This window comes from Suhomyces tanzawaensis (assembly GCF_001661415.1).
Source record: "Suhomyces tanzawaensis NRRL Y-17324 unplaced genomic scaffold CANTAscaffold_1, whole genome shotgun sequence".
In the NCBI taxonomy this organism is placed as follows: Eukaryota; Fungi; Ascomycota; class Pichiomycetes; order Serinales; family Debaryomycetaceae; genus Suhomyces; species Suhomyces tanzawaensis.
In genome coordinates, this window is record NW_017963636.1 from 969,133 (window position 1) to 985,704 (window position 16,572).

Sequence of the window (16,572 nt, forward strand, 5' to 3'; positions counted from 1 at the left end):
GGTGCGACATAAGGCGAGCTGGCCCCTTGTGCTTGCTCATTTTGATTTGGCTTAGGTGGAAGTGATGGAGGAGTATTTGCGTTAGGCTGCGGCGCTGAATACTTGTTGCTTGGTGTCCTGCTGGCTGGTCTAACCTTCTTCACAATCAAATTCTCAGGAAAATCATAAAAGTCACTCTTCTTCTTAACTGTATCCAAGTTATTGTGAATGCTTGGAGCAGCCGAGTGAGGTGCCTGATATTGATTTTGGGAGCTAGGTTGAGGGACATACAGCCTTGGCGCAGCATGTAAGGGTGTGACTTCTGTTTGTGGAGCAGATGGAGCTTCATCCAAGAAGTCATCATCCAAAAGCAAGTCATCGTCCAAATCCAAAGCTGCAAACTTGTCATCAAGATCAAGCACGGTTTTTGACTCGGAACCCTCATTCTGGTTTATGATACTTTGTGGCTCATTGTTTGCTCCTATCTCATTCAAGAAATCGTCATCGTCATCTTCAAACAAATTATCCGGTGTTTCTATGTGTGCCAGTTCACTCTGTTCAACAAGGTTCGATGAGGATTCTACGCCAGGAGCCTCCGATAATTGACCATTTTGAACTTGGGCGAAGAAATCATCTTCCGCCTCCTCTCCAAATAAATCGCTAGGGTTAGCCGTTGGCTCGACTTCCTTTTCATTCGATTCCCATGGTAATGCTTCTTTTGATTGACTATCCAAGGTTTGTTCAGGATTTTCTGATTGGAGATTTTTGAAAAAGTCTTCATCTGGGTTCGAAATCTGATTCTGGTGATTTTTCTCACTTTCATGGCTCTCGATAAAATTGTTATGCTGCGTTTCTTCCTGACTAGATTCGGGTTCGTCCTCAAAAACATTCTCTCTTGAGCTCAAGGGGAGAGATTCACGCGAATCATGAAGTTGAGGCATTGATGGAACATTTGGGGCTTCCCAGGGTAAGGGTTCACTGTTAGCTACATCACCCCAAGGTAAGGCCACCTCATTTTGTTTTTCAGGTTGTTCATTTTCGATTGCATGAGTGGTTGCTTCTGCATTTGAAATAGCTTCACCCAAATGCTGATCAGACTCGATTCCTTCACTTGCATATTCCTCCAATTCTGCAGTATCCAAAGGCTTCAATTGATCATTATGAGGTTCGAACTCTGATAATTCTAACTTCTCGCCATTGTTATCTATTTCTGGAACATATTCTTGTAACTCACTTTTGCGCTTATCCTCAATCAAAGTCATAGGATCAGCCTTAGATTCCGAAAATTCAGAATCGCGATGATCCTGAGACAAGTCGTCTAATTTGTGGTCGATAGAAGGCATATGGCCACCAAGTGACTCGCCTCCCTTAGATTCGGTGGTTTCAGGTACCGAAGGTTCTTCCTTAGAGAAAGGTGATACCACAGGTTCGGTTTCTCTGGTGGTACGTGGCGGATTTGGGTCGTCGATAGTCAATTTGTTGTCGATGATAGATTGCTCGAACTTGGACGGATCTTGTGGACTCTCGTCAGACTCCTCCCTGATTTCGTTCTTTTGCTGTTGCTGGTCTTCGAGCTCTGGCTTCTCCTCGTGGGTGTTGACCTCAGATTCATGCGCCGCATTTTCGGTGGTGGTTGCTTCTGTACTGGCTCCAACCAACAGGTCTCTCCTCAAGATCGTGTCGTCGGTATGAATTGCAGACTGCCTGGCAATTGAGGTGATGGTGTCCGCAATCGAGGCTCTTCTGTTCTGGTGGCCGTCATCGACGTTGGCTGACGCCAACAAATCGTCATTGTCTCTATGCAACATACTGGCACGGGTGGTGTTGGACTTGTTCTCGTTCAACGGCTGCAACGAGCCGGATGAGTCGGAGTCCATGTTCTGGGAAGGCTGGGTCGAGCTCTCCTCAGCATCCGCCAATTGCGATTGATTCGAGACTGAATCGACAGACTCGGGAGCGGCGTAGTGGACCGCTCTCTTCTTGTTCAGCCTCTTTTTGTTCTTGCGTTGTGGGGGTTGAGTGCTCATGACTGATGAGACATCAATGGGAGGCGTGTTGCAGTAGAAATGGAAATCGCCAGCTCAAGCGAGGACTGATCTCTTGTAGGTGTTGATAGATCTGTATGAGGACACCACGAAAAGTTGTGTCGGGTGGAGTCACGTGCCAGGAGGAGCGTGGCACCGGGCGCAATTGCGCGTAGCAAATGTCTTGCGGGCAAACAGGAATGAGGAGGAGGTGTCGCGGCAATGTCGCGGGGATTGATCTCAGGGCTGGCGATCTCCACCAGTACCATTCGCCAACGCAAGCCGCCACAACCTGCACGGGCACACGACTAGTTGCCTGCTTAGTCAGCCCTGGCTCCTGAGGCTGGTCCCTACTAAGCCTGCAAGCCCAGCCGTTGCCCCCCATGGAACACCACCACGGCTGCTCACGTGCCGCACTCTTCTCCCAGCTATTTTTATCAATCTATATTTAGGAGAAGAGTTATTAATATCTCTTCGGAGTGAATCCATCAACAAGTTTACTGATTGTCAATAACGACATACATCCTGCTGATATATATGGAGAACCAAGCTTTCTATCATGGGAAGGAGAAAGATTGAGATCCAACCGCTTACTGATGACCGTAACAGAACGGTCACCTTTGTCAAGCGGAAAGCAGGGCTTTTCAAAAAGGCACACGAGTTAGCCGTGTTGTGCCAAGTCGACTTAGCCGTGGTCATCGTCGGCAATAACAACAAGGTCTACGAGTTTTCGTCTGTCGATACCAACGAGCTCATCAAGCTCTACCAGCACAACACCAGTGTCAATCTCAAGCCACAGGAATCGAAATCCCCAGAAAACTACGGCAACTACAAGAAAAAGAGCTATCTCCACGAGAAGTTGACCAAAAAATCCAATGGTGGTGTCGATATGGAAGAGGATGACGGAGGCGAGGAAGGTGACTCTGATTACGATAGCGATCCGCCTGAGCCAAAGAGGGCCAAGAGAAGCTTTTCCGAGATCAAGACCCAGCGTACGTCTCCCAAGTTGAGTGGACCAAAACCTCATCCCCCTCCTCCGCCCCATATTTCTATGACAAATGTACCTACATTCAACCAGCCCAATTACAGAAACAAGGACGAACTAGGCCAGGGAAATGGCCATGGCCACAGCATATCGCACAAGAGAGAGGACTCCATCAATTCAAACAGCTCGCAGTCCTTGCGTCCGGTTCTTAGAGTCCAAATACCTTCAGACTCTAAGAAGGGCAATAAGAATAAAAGTGCTATTTCGGATAGCGCCCTCACAATCAGTGCTGTTGACACCGGCTTGCATTCTTCTTCCAACGGACACAGTTCTGGTAGAATCAACAGTAGCGTGACGCTGGAAGCCTCCATGCATAACACTTCAATCAACAATGAGTCCTCCAATGGACCAACGCATGCTCCACCTCGTGGCACTTCCACCCAACATGGTTTAGGAGTATCTAATATACCTCCAATCACCAGTAGGGGGTCTACGTTTTCGTCTTTCAGATCGCCAGATGGAACTCGCAAGCCAACGCTTCCATTGATCATACAACCCAAATCCCAAAGCTCGTCCCCCTCCAGTGCCACTGCTCCTCCGCTCCCTTTGTCAATGAACACCACCAACTCCAATAATATCAACAATATGTTCTACACCTCTCTTCCCCAGACTTCGCCCTCCTCTGCTTACCCAGGATCAATTCTTCCGACTCCTGTCATGAACCAAGTGTATACTCAGAACAACAATGATCAGAATGCCGCAAACAACTCCAATGCAGCAAATAAGCTACGATCGTCGTTAATCAACCAGCAAGGAGGAATGCAGTACTCGGTTCCCACCAACAATGCCAACAATGGTCCCAACGGAAACTCTCACAGCAACGGAGAGCAGACGCCAATGTCAGGACTTCCATCGAGGTACGTCAACGATATGTTCCCTTCACCGTCTAATTTCTATGCCCCTCAAGACTGGCCCAATCCTCCAGGGATGACTCCACTGAACAACAACTCCTTATATTTTATGAATATGCTACCTTCCGCAGGTCCAACTGGGCCCGGTATACACCAGACTTTGGCAGACCCAAACAGCAAAAAAGTGGGTAATCAGAACCGGGCCCCCATGGGTTCTCGAAGTGAAAATTTGCCATCGCCACTCCACTTCATGTCCAACGCATCCTTTAGCAATGCCAACCAACACAACCAATCCAACAATTCCAACCCCGGCACTCCTAACCAGAAGAGATAGGGAGTCTGTGATTTTCATTTCTCGTTTGTATATTATTAGGGTTATGACCATGTATCAATTTATGCTATAGGAGATCAGCAAAGATAGAGATTATTTTGAATGAACGATGTATAAGTATCATAGAGAAAGTGATTTGTAGATCAGAAAGGAGTATTGTAGTAGATTCTTTTCCTAGGAAGCAATGGTGAGTAGTTCAAACGCAGAATATCGCACGTATTGGAAAGCCTATTATGCCTCGAGTGTATCGATCAACTACATATACTAATCATGAAGATTTTATGAAAGATTGGCCAGTGTGTTGGCCCATCCTAGCGCCCTATTTTGCAGTAATTGATATGGAACAGATTGTGCTTGGGTTGGGTGCAGGAAACTAGGGCTGAAGCCCCAGGTTAGAAATCTCACGTGTCTACGCACTGGTGCGAGGGCCTATCCCTTTTCTCCGCACTACCCACCCCGTATGGCCGCTATTCCTCAGTGCGCGCCAGAATCGGTCACGTGTCGCAAAATACTGTCCAACGACGAAATTTTCACTTAGGCAACACAAAGAAAATTTCACCATCTACTCATATAAAATTTTTCTACAAACTTTTTTACTTTTGAAAAGGATAGCATAGGTAGACCAAGTCCAAGATGAAGGTATGTCCCACGAAACCATGAGGCTATCAGTACAAGACTATCATAGACAACACCACACGAAGACCACAACAATGATACTCCCCTTCGTTTCATCCATTGCCATTCTAATACTCGATCGAAATCCCTTAGTCTTTAGCCAGTTGAGTTAGTCCCAGTCAGCATATACTAACATTTAGTTAAACATTTCTTACCCAGCTAACGGTACCCAAAAGTCTATCGACATCGATGACGAACACAAATTACGTGTTTTCTACGAAAAGCGTATGGGCCAAGAAGTCGAAGGTGACTCTGTTGGTGATGAATTCAAGGGTTACATCTTCAAGATCACTGGTGGTAACGACAAGCAAGGTTTCCCAATGAAGCAAGGTGTCATGCACCCTACCAGAGTCAAGTTGTTGTTGGCCAAGGGTCACTCTTGTTACAGACCAAGAAGAACCGGTGAAAGAAAGAGAAAGTCCGTCAGAGGTTGTATCGTCGGCCAAGACTTGTCTGTCCTCGCTCTTTCCATTGTCAAGCAAGGTGAACAAGACATTGCTGGTTTGACTGACTCCACCACTCCAAAGAGATTGGGTCCAAAGAGAGCCAACCACATCAGAAAGTTCTTCGGTTTGACCAAGGAAGATGACGTTAGACAATTCGTTGTTAGACGTGAAGTTACCAAGGGTGACAAGACCTACACCAAGGCTCCAAAGATCCAACGTTTGGTTACTCCACAAACCTTGCAAAGAAAGAGAGCTTTGAAGGCCCAAAAGATCAAGAACGCTCAACAACAAAGAGACGCTGCTGCTGAATACGCTCAATTGTTGGCCCAAAGATTGCAAGAACGTAAGTCTGAGAAGGCTGAAATCAAGAAGAAGAGAGCCTCTTCCTTGAAGGCTTAAGTTATAAGATTCTAGATTATAGCTGTCCTGTATATTTTCGGGTTTCAGTATATTTTCATCACCCATAACTAAGAACCCTAATACTAAACATACTGTTGTCATATTTTGTAGTTTAGATACTTCGGCTTGAATCTGTCTCTTCGTTTGTGTATTTAATAAATCTATCGGTTATTAAGTCGTAGTTCTGTTGTTAGGAATATTACTGACAATCTAATTTCTGAATGTCTGTTGGGAGTGTTCCTTAAGACAAATGTACATTGTTGAATTACTAAATTATCTGCCGAGGTTCGCAAGCATCACTTTTGTTGGCACTGCCATCAAATGTCGCTCAGTCAAAGTTGATTTAGTTAGCTAGTCTAAATTCGGCCCAATCTTGAGTCGTTTCTCGATTTTCTCATCAGCGTCCTCAGGAACTTGTCTCTTCCTCACAAATCTTTTGATATTCTCATATACTTGGTCTGTGGTGAGATTCGACTCGTACTTAAAATTCTTCCGCATAAAGTTGTCTTGTTCTTCTTTATATCTTGGATTCCGTAATAACACCTTCAAGTGCGTATCGAATTGCAGCTCGGGAATATCATTACCAGTGATTGGACACTTAATAGTATTTTCGCTGGTGCCTGGTACTGCTTTTCTCAATCTGGACTCACCCGCAGCTCTAATCTTCATACCCTTTATTACTGGCATATGTTGAGTTGTTTCGGCCTTGGGAATACTTGGTTGGTCTTGTAGCTCAGTTTCCGGCTCTATTGGAGGTTCTTGTTCCTTTATTGGTGCTGCCATGAACATCTCTACCTCTTTCCTCTTTGCCTCCAAGGATCTATTGACCAAGTCTTGTCGAGAGAGGGGAACAGCTAACTCTTGTACTTCATCAATAGCATCAAATTCTACCTTTGCCACCAAAGCAAAATCCTGCCAGTCTATGGAAGCATAATGCTTTTGTATGTCTTCCTTATTCTTGCGTTCTTTCTTTTTCTTCTCGGTATGAAGGCCGATGTACTGAGCTCTTTTATACGCATTCAGAATCACATCTTCATCAATGCTCAAGGCCTCCTCTTCGCTCAAGTACCTAAGAATAGCTCTGTATTGGGTCACATACTGCCTAAATAACTGGTACAAGGAGTGTGAGCTCTTGGTGAATTCAAACTGGGCCTTGTTGCCTAGCTTGTGTTGATGATGAATTAATTTAGTCAAGTATCCTTCGCCGTTTCTAGCTACGAACATGGCAGTAAGCTTGATAATGTCACAGTCGAGGTTCGATACTGCACGAGGGAACTTTGTCTTGAACTGTAATGGGGCAGCCGCTATTATAGGCGTGTCTTCCGATGATGATGCAGTTGGTGCTTTTTGTTGTGACTGCTCATGCCTCCCGATTTTCCACTTAAAGTATTCGTTAAACTGGTTTCCCTCCTCCAAAAAGTCAAATTTGTGGTCCTTGTTGTTGTCTTTAAGTCTTTGTTCAAACCCTGTTCCATTTTTTAGTATATACCCAACGGTCTTGTCTATGGTAATCCGTGCCTCATCGCTGGGTAGAGTAATGTTGGCTGGTACACTCATTGACTAAACAAGCAGAATGTGAATTAAGCTGTCAAATGGCAAGTATGGGGCACCTGAAGTTGTGAAGGGCCTGATAGTACGGTCAAATCTGAGGCGGTTGTGCCTTACCTCATCTGCATCCGATTGAGAGGAGTCATCACGTGAGCGTTGATTTCGAACGTTGGAGATCTACAATCACATGACTCCCAAAATAGATGGTGGCCCAAATTAGAAATCCCCGAAACCTACGACTCGGTTGGTGTCGCTACTCAAAACAGCATTGAACACAACTTTGTTGAGCCTTTGATTGTTTCAGACTTGTTTCTCGCAAGAAAATGGCAACAAGTGCCGTGGATTCTCAGAGTCCTTCACAGCAGCCATCTTGGTCAGGATCCAAGAAGCATGGCCGCAAAAGAAAGCATCGAAACCATACGAATGCAGGTGCCCTGGATTCAGATGGCAGTGACAACTCTTTGACTGAAGATTTGGATCAAATAGGCAAATTGAACCTCAACTATTTCAACTTGAATCTCGCATCATATCTTAACAAAGGAGCAGCCCTACCCACCACATCAAATATGCTGCATCATCCTCATAAGGATGCGAGGGATCTGGATTCAGATGCCAGTGAAAACTCCTTGACCGAAGATTTGGATAAAATTGGTAGGTTGAACCTCAATTATTTAAACTTGAATCTTGGTTCATACCTCAACAGGGAAGCATTCTTAACCACAATACCAGATATGCCAAACCTACCTAACTTGCCCACATTCGAGTTGGGTAGGATCCAGGAATTTTCTAAGGAATTCTCAACCTATGTGACCAGCTACATTCGAGCTGCGAAACCCAAAGAAGATAATGAGAATCCAGAAGGGGATTATCAGCGTTTGATCAGTTCTATTAAGACTTCAATTTCTACGAGGATCCAGATGAATAATTTCTTGAATGATTTGGATCTAGGTCTTAGTATTACTGCTGCTGTAGAAAGACTCCAACCACTTACTGATATCATCAATGAAACGATATCTTTGCCAGTCGAGGACACGAGTGACTACGACGATGACTATGACCAGACAGAAAATAATTCTAGTGAGGAACAAACAGAACCTGGCGTGGTACGAAAAATCGTCAATAGTGAACAACCATTAATTAATGAAATTGTCAAACCTGAAGCTAAAAGCGTTGGCAAGTATAAAAGAAGAAAAGGCAGAATACAAGAAATCTACTTGAATAGCAATAATGACGAAAGTGGAACTGCCACGAGTGATTTGGACAACGTTGATGGATTAACCCCTGAAGAAGTGAAAGCATTGACAGATCTTAATTCTTTAGATGACTTCATAAAGGAAGATCTCTTAAGACAGAAAATCCAAAAGATTCAAGGATTGACCAACTTGCAACAGCTGTCTAAGAACAAGTTGGTCACAAGACTCATGATGGGAAATTATTACAGATACGTCAACGAAAAGTTGTTACAGAACAATAACGGCGAGTTGCCATTACCGTCTACGCTAAAGCATCAAAAATTGGTGCTAAAAAGTGATCCCAGGGAAGAGCGTGGGGAGGAAATAGAGAGAGAAGAGGAAATAGAGTTCGAGCCCTTAGTGGCATCAGAAAATGAGTCCGACGAGGACGAAGTTATGCTCACGGAGCAGGATACTGTACCCTCGTACCACGATCTGGAGCAGACTATCCTCGGCTGCCAGCACTACCAGAGAAATTGCAAATTGGAGTGTCCTACCTGTCTCAAGTGGTATCCTTGTCGGTTCTGCCATGATGCTGTTGAGTCCCACAAGTTGGTCCGGTCAGATGTTAAACATATTCTTTGCATGAAGTGTAACACGCCACAGGTTCCCGACTCGCCCTATTGTATCAACTGTGAGCAAGAGTTGGCCAACTACTTCTGCTCCAAGTGCGTGTTGTATGATAATGACACCACCAAGGATATCTACCACTGTGACAAGTGTGGGATCTGTCGATTGGGGCTTGGGCTCGACAAGGACTACTTCCATTGCGACGAATGCAACAACTGTCTCTCAATTGATTTGCGGGAAAACCACAAATGCTTGACCAACACCACACACTGTGACTGTCCCATCTGCAACGAGTATCTCTTCACCTCGGTGCACAAGGTGGTATTCATGAAATGCGGACACTCCATCCACCAGCACTGCTACGACGAATTGATCAAGCATTCCTACAAGTGTCCGCTCTGTAAGAAAACAGTGGTGAACGCGGAGACTCAGTTCCGGATCTTGGACCAGGAGATTTTGCAGTCACCGTTACCTGCTCCCTACAGCAACTGGCGGTGCATCGTGGGATGCAACGACTGTAAGGGAAAGTCGAACGTGGGGTATCATGTGCTCGGGTTGAAGTGTAAGTACTGCAAGAGTTACAACACCAACCAGCTCAGATTAATTAAGCCCGAGGAGGAGGATGACGAAAATACCCCTGCGGCACCCGAGATTGAGCAGGCAGGCTTCGACATGCACTTGATGAGACTAGCCCAGACGAATTTGCTGAACAATTTCCACATCGACGACCAGCACGACGAGGACGAGGAGAACTATGGAGATGTGGAGCGAGACGACGACGATGACGACGACGACGAAGGTAACGACGACGATATCATCGATCTCCGCAAGTTGACCCAATCGGACCAGTCGAATCTCTCGTATATCAGACTGGTGTTCCAGAATTTCATTAATAATACTGTGAGCTAACTGGACAGCACCATGAGAGCCCAAACTGATAATACCGTGCAGACTATTAGCACGGTGGTCCCAAACTAATACTACCGATATTGGGACCATTTATAGCATGGCACAGCCAACTAATAATTACGATATGATACGAGTTCATACTCAACGTAGCTTACACCTTTGCAAACTCGTAGTTAACCACTGTATGACCCATAATCCTATGATCAGCTCTAAAATAGTGGAGACGAGCCGTTGGCCATTAAAACGGTAGTATCATAAAATGGCTAATACTATATGCCTATACGCCTCTATTTTACTATTGAATGGTAAATAGCCTAATAACCTCCTTACTGGTCTAGCTTTACGAAATGGCAAAAAATCTCCATATTTAGTCTCTTGTAGTTAAATGTACGCTCCCGTTTCTGGACTTTCCCATATTTCTATAGTACTCCCAGTATGCCAAAAAATACAGATAGTCATCCCTAGTCATCAGTAGTCATTCTGAAACAGGTAATTTGGCGGGATTTTGCGAGTTTTCTACAATTTGGGCGAGTTTTCCGGAACCAGCCATGTCCTGCAACCAACCCGGCACGGATCTAGCAGGACGTTGCGCCCAGACAGACCCAAACTCGTTCCAGTGACCCAACGAGATGTCCGTCCCCTGCGCCGGAACATTCCGTTTTGGTCCGCATTAACCACCAACAAACTACACGCACACCTGCCCTCACGCTTCTCATCTCGCACCACGGGGACAGTAGCAATCACGAGGCAACGTGGCCAGGCTGGCAACGTCAGTGTCGCTGTCAGATCCGCCATGTCTGCGACTGTGGATGACAGTTTCTGGCGCCGTTCCAGGTGCCCCGCAGAAATCATCCATGCTCGCATCCCCACCCAACATGTAGTCACAACATTCTGGCAAATATAATTGTTGGTGCCCAAAATACCGGGCAGTTTGCGGTTGCATGAGGCGCGACATTGTCGCGCCTCCATCTGGAGCATATGCTTATGGGGATGATCGTGATTTAAGGTCAGTGCAATCATCATCCATTGACCCCGACCCAGAGTTCGCTTCAGCATCCCCCACTCCCAGCATCCGTAGCATGACACCATGAACTCCATCAAGTTACTAGCAAAGTCCTTGGACAACCTCTACCCCAAGTCGTACTCGATGCCTCCCATCGAGGATGACTTGCCCGAGGAGTACACCGCAAACGAAGAGGCTCCTGAACCCGAACTCCTCCAGAAAGCGCTGCCAGCCACGACAGCACCTTCCTACCTCAACAGCCTCGTGGACGCCTTTTTATTCCTTCCCAACCACCTTATTCTCAAGCCAGTGTTGTTTATATGGCTTCTAGTGACCTACCCATTTGCATACTTTTTCGAGCAGTTGGGGTTGACCAAGTCGTACCCGGACGCCAGCCAGGTGGACGTCATCCTCTACGAGGACGATGAAAAGATCGACGATGACAAGGCCCTCATGGATACCCTTGTGCGGACCTCCATTGACACCCCCACCCCCAAAACCCTCAGCTTTGCCGAGTCGCCTCGCAAGATCCGAACCAACGTGTCAGGCATCGACGAAAAGACCGAGCTCTTGAAGCAGGAAAACATCATTGCCAATACCATCAAGTCCCCCACCGCATCATCCAAATACATCATTCCCCCACCACAACGATTGTACCCACTTTCCCGAAACCCCCACAAAAAACGCCGCAAGACGTTGATCTTGGACTTGGATGAGACGCTTATCCACTCGTTGTCGCGAGGCTCGCCTCGCTCGTTCAACTCGTCGTCCGCCTCGGCTCCCAAGGTGATCGAGGTCAAGCTTCACAACATGGCCTCGCTCTACTACGTCCACAAGCGTCCGTTTTGCGACTACTTCCTCAAGGAAATCTCCAAGTGGTTCGAACTACAGATCTTCACTGCCAGCGTCAAGGAGTATGCGGACCCAATCATAGACTGGCTCGAAAATGACATCATAGACCACCGAAAGGCTCACGAGCAGCAAAAGTCGGGACCCCGCGGCGACACTTCGCTGGCCCCTAAAATATTCACCAAACGTTATTATAGATCCGATTGCACTTATAGAGAGGGGGTTGGATACATCAAGGATCTCTCTCGATTCTACCCCAAAGAAGACGAGCTCAAAAACGTCATCATCTTGGACAACTCGCCTGTGAGCTACGCTTTGCACGAAGACAACGCGGTAATGATCGAAGGGTGGATCAACGACCAGAGCGACCGCGACCTCCTCAACTTGTTGCCCATGCTCCATAGCTTGAGCTTGTGCATCGATGTCAGATACATCTTGGGGTTGCGGAGCGGCGAGAAGGTGTTTGAGGCCTAGAAGGTCAAGAAGATAGACTGGTTCCTTCTTCGGCCCACATATAAAAGTTAGACGTTATGTTATGATAATACACGATAAGTAAGAAATGAAGCTGGAGAGTGTATGACAAACAAAGAAAGTGATGCCTTACATATTCTTACTCGATCAAAAAGACTGGGAAACTGGTTGAAAAATTTGCTTAATATAATTACCTGGCCAATTGGTTCCACCTTGATAATTGAGCGATTATTGGATATTACTTCTTTATTTCTGGCGCGATTGCTTCGATGCCCAATGATTTTCTTGGAATTTTATAGCTACGATTTTCGTACTCATACTAGTGACTTTACTAGGTATACCACTGTAATTTTACCACCAGATACATTCAGGTGTTGAAAATCTCAGTGACTCCACTGAGTTTTTAACATTTAATTCAACTTTAGCAGTCCCGCAAACAATGACTTCCTTCCTGAGCTGCGGGAACCAAATTCATGCCCTGGCTGGTTGTAAAATATCATCCTGTGCTACCATATATTCCGCACCAAGCCACCGATATATTCCGCACCAAGCCCTCCAGCAACTCCCACCACCGCCGCTCGTCTGGCTATTGTCCGCCAAAACGGAAACCCCGACAATGCCTTGTTGTCTACGTGCCGTCGCTCAGGGTCCCCCAGCCCACCTGTGTGGCATACAATCACCGCCAGCCATTGCGCGATGCTACATTCTCCCTGGTGGGTTTGTACCACTCGCACCAGGCGCCGTCCAACGCCCAATGCTGCCGTCGCACCAATCGAGGTCCGTATGCAAACCATAGTTGATTTGCAATGGCCATACCACCACCAATGTCGATAACGGAGGTCCTCAGCTCGATCCGCCAGCATCCCCACAACACGGAGCACTTCCAGGCGTTGGGAAACCACCTCCGTGAGGAGCACATCCGTACCAGCTGCGAGGTCACCGACAGCTTGCCGCTTATTGTGGAGACCTCCAGTGCCAACCTCGCCAGCTACCTTCTCCACAAGCACCAGCACCAGGTGCCGTTGATCCTCGAGGTCACCCGATGCATCGTCAACTTGTTGGCCGACAGCGACGACAACAGGCTCTTTTTTCAGGGTGCTAACCACCATGTTCCCCAGTTCTGGATCCAGATCAAACACTGTTTGAACGACCCTGGCGCCGACCCGTCCATCAACAAGCGCATCGTCATCATACTCGGCCAGTTCATCCACAGCGACACCTACAAGCAGAAGTACTTGCTGTGGCTCTTGGAACACCACCTCTTGGAGCCCCTCTACCTGTACCTCAATCACAACCTTCCACCCACGAAGATCTCCGAGGTATTCAACTTCCAGCACGCGTTCGAGTTCTTGAAAGAGTTGGTGGATGTCAATGCCACCACCATTCCAAGCAAGCCCGACGAATACGGACCAATAGCGGTCAAATTGGTGGATTATTTGCTTAGCATCGCCTCCACCATACTCGATTCATTGCAAAAGTTCAACTTGATAGAAGACAACGAGGAGACCGAGGACGACGAGGAGCTGGACCTATTCGACCTAGACGAGATCATTCTCAACATAGCTGGCACCGTGTCTTTCCTCACTACTTTCGAGGATTTGGACTTCTCCTCAATAGACGCAAATCAACGCAGTTTGAAGCTTATTGGCAAGATCCCTGACAACTTTCCTAACAAGACTCACATAAAGAGAAAGCTTTTTGCTGTCAGCGGGTGTATCTCGTCAATGAAGAGTTTTGACAGCACGAAAGACATCAAGGCTTCGATAGAATACTTCACCCAAGTAACGGTGGACCCCTATGTGTTGGCTGCAAGCGCTATCAACTTGGGTAACTATATTACCAACAAGGACAGGTTGAAGGAAGTGGTGGATATGATAGAGGACGAGCTTTCCCTTGAGGCTTTTTACAGGGCATTTTTCGACATGCATGTAAACGATGTGATTCAGATCCAATCTTTGCATTTACTCAACAACCTTTTGACGTCATCCAATGCGCCATATGTGCTAGCAAACTACGAGTGTTTGTTCAGCAGGTTCGTGAAGATCATCGTCGATAATGGGAAGTACTACCAGGATGTTTACCAAATCTTCCAGAAGTTCGTCAACAAATTGATCAGGTTAGCGTTCATAACCAACCAAGATAACATTCTAGACTTCAAGGATTTGTGGAACTACATCATAGATGGCTCTGATGAGAGTGCAGACACCCAGTACCTCTTGCTCCAGGCCTACGTCAGTGTTTTCAAGGACTCGCCCATCACCACCGCAAACACCCCCGACAACACCCAGTTCATCAAGAAGCTCATTACCACCGCGGTATCTGTACCCCCGAAAGCGAGCCAGCTCGATGGGTTCTTGGAGAAGTTGAAGACGCTAGGCATGATGTACCACAACTTGACCTCGCACAAGGTGGGGCCCCAAGACTTGATTGAGTACTTGTACCTGGACAAACAGACCCTCAAGGCCCAGCTCGTGGATCCCTACAAGGAGTTCCTTGTGCAGTTGAGGGAACAATTGGCACAACCGCAGACTCTGCAGCACGAGATATTGAAGAACAATTCCAAGTTTGTTTGTGCCACCAGTATTACATTCTGGAGCGATTACAACGACGCTGACGAATTAGTGCAGATCTGCACCAACATTGCCAGTAAATAGATCCGTGAGGGTAGACCTCTTTCAATCCTACATCATTGCGGCGTTAGCAGCGAGCGCCGAGCAACCCATCGTTTAGACTCTAGACACCACCACTTCAGCCCCTCCAATAGTCCGTCGACAGCACACTCATGGTGCTGTCAACGCCAGTAACGGTGCAGATCATTTTGCTCGAAACGGCCCCACTAAAAGTTCCATTTTGGGACTGCGGCTCATTTTTCATTGTAGCGCATATAACCGATCTCAACCGACTTAGTCATAACTACATTTAAAGACGCTGGAAGATCTGTTGAAAATCCACCACCGCCAACATGTCCATCTACTCCAAGTTACAAATCGAACCTGCCGACCCCATCATCAAAGTGATGGTCAGATCCGCCCAGGACTCCAGTCCTGACAAGGTGGATGTCACCATTGGAGTCTACAAGGACGAGGATGGTTCTTCGTTGACCTTCCCTGTGGTCAAGAAGGCAAAGGAGATCTTGCACACCAACGACCCTGGCCACAGCTACACTACCATGCAGGGTATTCCCGAGTTCAACAAGGGTGCCAGAGATGTGGTTTTCGGAGAGTACGGAAAGAACGACAACATCGTCACCATCCAGACCATTTCCGGTACCGGAGCCATCTACATGGCCACCAACTTCTTGACCGAAGCTGGATGGAAGGACTACTACGTGGGAAACCCAGCCTGGTCCAACTACTACCAGACCATTGACTTTGCTGGTGGAAAGGCTCACACCTACACCCACTACGACGAAAAGGCCCAGAAGATCGACTTCGACTCGTTGTTGGAGGCTTTGAACACCGCACCAGCCAACTCGATCTTCTTATTGCAGACTTGTTGCCACAACCCTACTGGTGCCGATTTCTCCAAGGACCAGTGGAAGACCATTGGTGAGTTGATGAAGAAGAACAAGTTGATCCCAATTCTCGACACCGCCTACCAAGGCTTTGCCACTGGTGACAAGTATGAGGATGCCTGGCCAGTCAGATATTTCTACGAGTTGAACATCGATTTCCTCGTGTGTCAGTCATTCTCCAAGAACTTGGGTTTGTACGGTGAAAGAACCGGTGCTTTGCATGTGGTTGTCCAAGACCGTAACCTCCTTCCAAACGTTACCAGTACTTTGTTGGCTTTATTCAGAAAAATCTGTTCTTTTGCCCCAGCCTGGGGTGCCAGAATTGCTGCCGAAGTCTTCAAGTCGGAAGAATTGACCAAGGAATGGGACCAAAACGTTGCTGATGTCACCAAGAGATTGAGGACCATCAGAGAAAAGGTCCACCAAAAGTTCGTGGAATTGAAGACCCCGGGTGACTGGAGCCCAGTCCTCGTACAAACCGGATTATTCTGGTACTCCGGTTTGACTGAAGACCACATCGAACAATTGGCAGTCCACCACCACGTTTACGCTACAACCTACGGTAGAATCAACGTCTCTGGTTTGAACGATGCCAATATCGACTACTTCTGTAGGGCTGTCGATACCGTTGTCAGAGGAAGTGCTAACTAGATTAAATTGAAATACAACGTTTATGAAAGAATCTATGTGAATTGACTCGTCTCTTGTAACAACTTTAGTAGTACA

General features: G+C 46.8%; 8 protein-coding genes across 8 annotated transcripts; 6 read left to right on the forward strand and 2 right to left on the reverse strand.

Moving 5' to 3' along the window:
* Positions 1–1,955: 1,955 nt before the first annotated feature.
* CANTADRAFT_119341 (uncharacterized protein) lies at positions 1,956–2,417 on the reverse strand. Its single transcript, XM_020206213.1, has one exon. The coding sequence runs from the start codon at positions 2,270–2,272 to the stop codon at positions 2,003–2,005; it is 270 nt and encodes an 89-aa protein (XP_020066858.1). The 5' UTR covers positions 2,273–2,417; the 3' UTR covers positions 1,956–2,002.
* A 64-nt stretch (positions 2,418–2,481) lies between these two features.
* Positions 2,482–4,359, forward strand: RLM1 (Rlm1p). The gene has a single exon (XM_020207155.1). The coding sequence runs from the start codon at positions 2,563–2,565 to the stop codon at positions 4,231–4,233; it is 1,671 nt and encodes a 556-aa protein (XP_020066859.1). The 5' UTR covers positions 2,482–2,562; the 3' UTR covers positions 4,234–4,359.
* A 425-nt stretch (positions 4,360–4,784) lies between these two features.
* Positions 4,785–5,921, forward strand: RPS6A (40S ribosomal protein eS6). The gene is made up of 2 exons (XM_020207156.1): positions 4,785–4,869; positions 5,046–5,921. Exons 1-2 carry the CDS (start codon positions 4,864–4,866, stop codon positions 5,748–5,750), a joined length of 711 nt encoding a protein of 236 aa, XP_020066860.1. The 5' UTR covers positions 4,785–4,863; the 3' UTR covers positions 5,751–5,921.
* Positions 5,922–6,101: 180 nt separating this feature from the next.
* CANTADRAFT_45761 (uncharacterized protein) lies at positions 6,102–7,307 on the reverse strand (the record flags this gene model as incomplete). The annotated part of the gene is made up of 1 exon (XM_020209244.1): positions 6,102–7,307. One exon carries the CDS (start codon positions 7,305–7,307, stop codon positions 6,102–6,104), a length of 1,206 nt encoding a protein of 401 aa, XP_020066861.1.
* Positions 7,308–7,516: 209 nt separating this feature from the next.
* On the forward strand, positions 7,517–10,147 carry CANTADRAFT_24568 (uncharacterized protein). Its single transcript, XM_020207157.1, has one exon. The coding sequence runs from the start codon at positions 7,622–7,624 to the stop codon at positions 10,007–10,009; it is 2,388 nt and encodes a 795-aa protein (XP_020066862.1). The 5' UTR covers positions 7,517–7,621; the 3' UTR covers positions 10,010–10,147.
* A 949-nt stretch (positions 10,148–11,096) lies between these two features.
* CANTADRAFT_43959 (Nem1-Spo7 phosphatase catalytic subunit) lies at positions 11,097–12,335 on the forward strand (the record flags this gene model as incomplete). Its single annotated transcript, XM_020209031.1, has 2 exons — positions 11,097–11,411; positions 11,529–12,335. 2 exons carry the CDS (start codon positions 11,097–11,099, stop codon positions 12,333–12,335), a joined length of 1,122 nt encoding a protein of 373 aa, XP_020066863.1.
* An 803-nt stretch (positions 12,336–13,138) lies between these two features.
* Positions 13,139–14,986, forward strand: CANTADRAFT_19355 (uncharacterized protein; the record flags this gene model as incomplete). The annotated part of the gene is made up of 1 exon (XM_020206441.1): positions 13,139–14,986. One exon carries the CDS (start codon positions 13,139–13,141, stop codon positions 14,984–14,986), a length of 1,848 nt encoding a protein of 615 aa, XP_020066864.1.
* Positions 14,987–15,294: 308 nt separating this feature from the next.
* Positions 15,295–16,497, forward strand: AAT22 (Aat22p; the record flags this gene model as incomplete). The annotated part of the gene is made up of 1 exon (XM_020211369.1): positions 15,295–16,497. The coding sequence occupies one exon, from the start codon at positions 15,295–15,297 to the stop codon at positions 16,495–16,497; it is 1,203 nt and encodes a 400-aa protein (XP_020066865.1).
* Between the last annotated feature and the right edge of the window lie 75 nt (positions 16,498–16,572).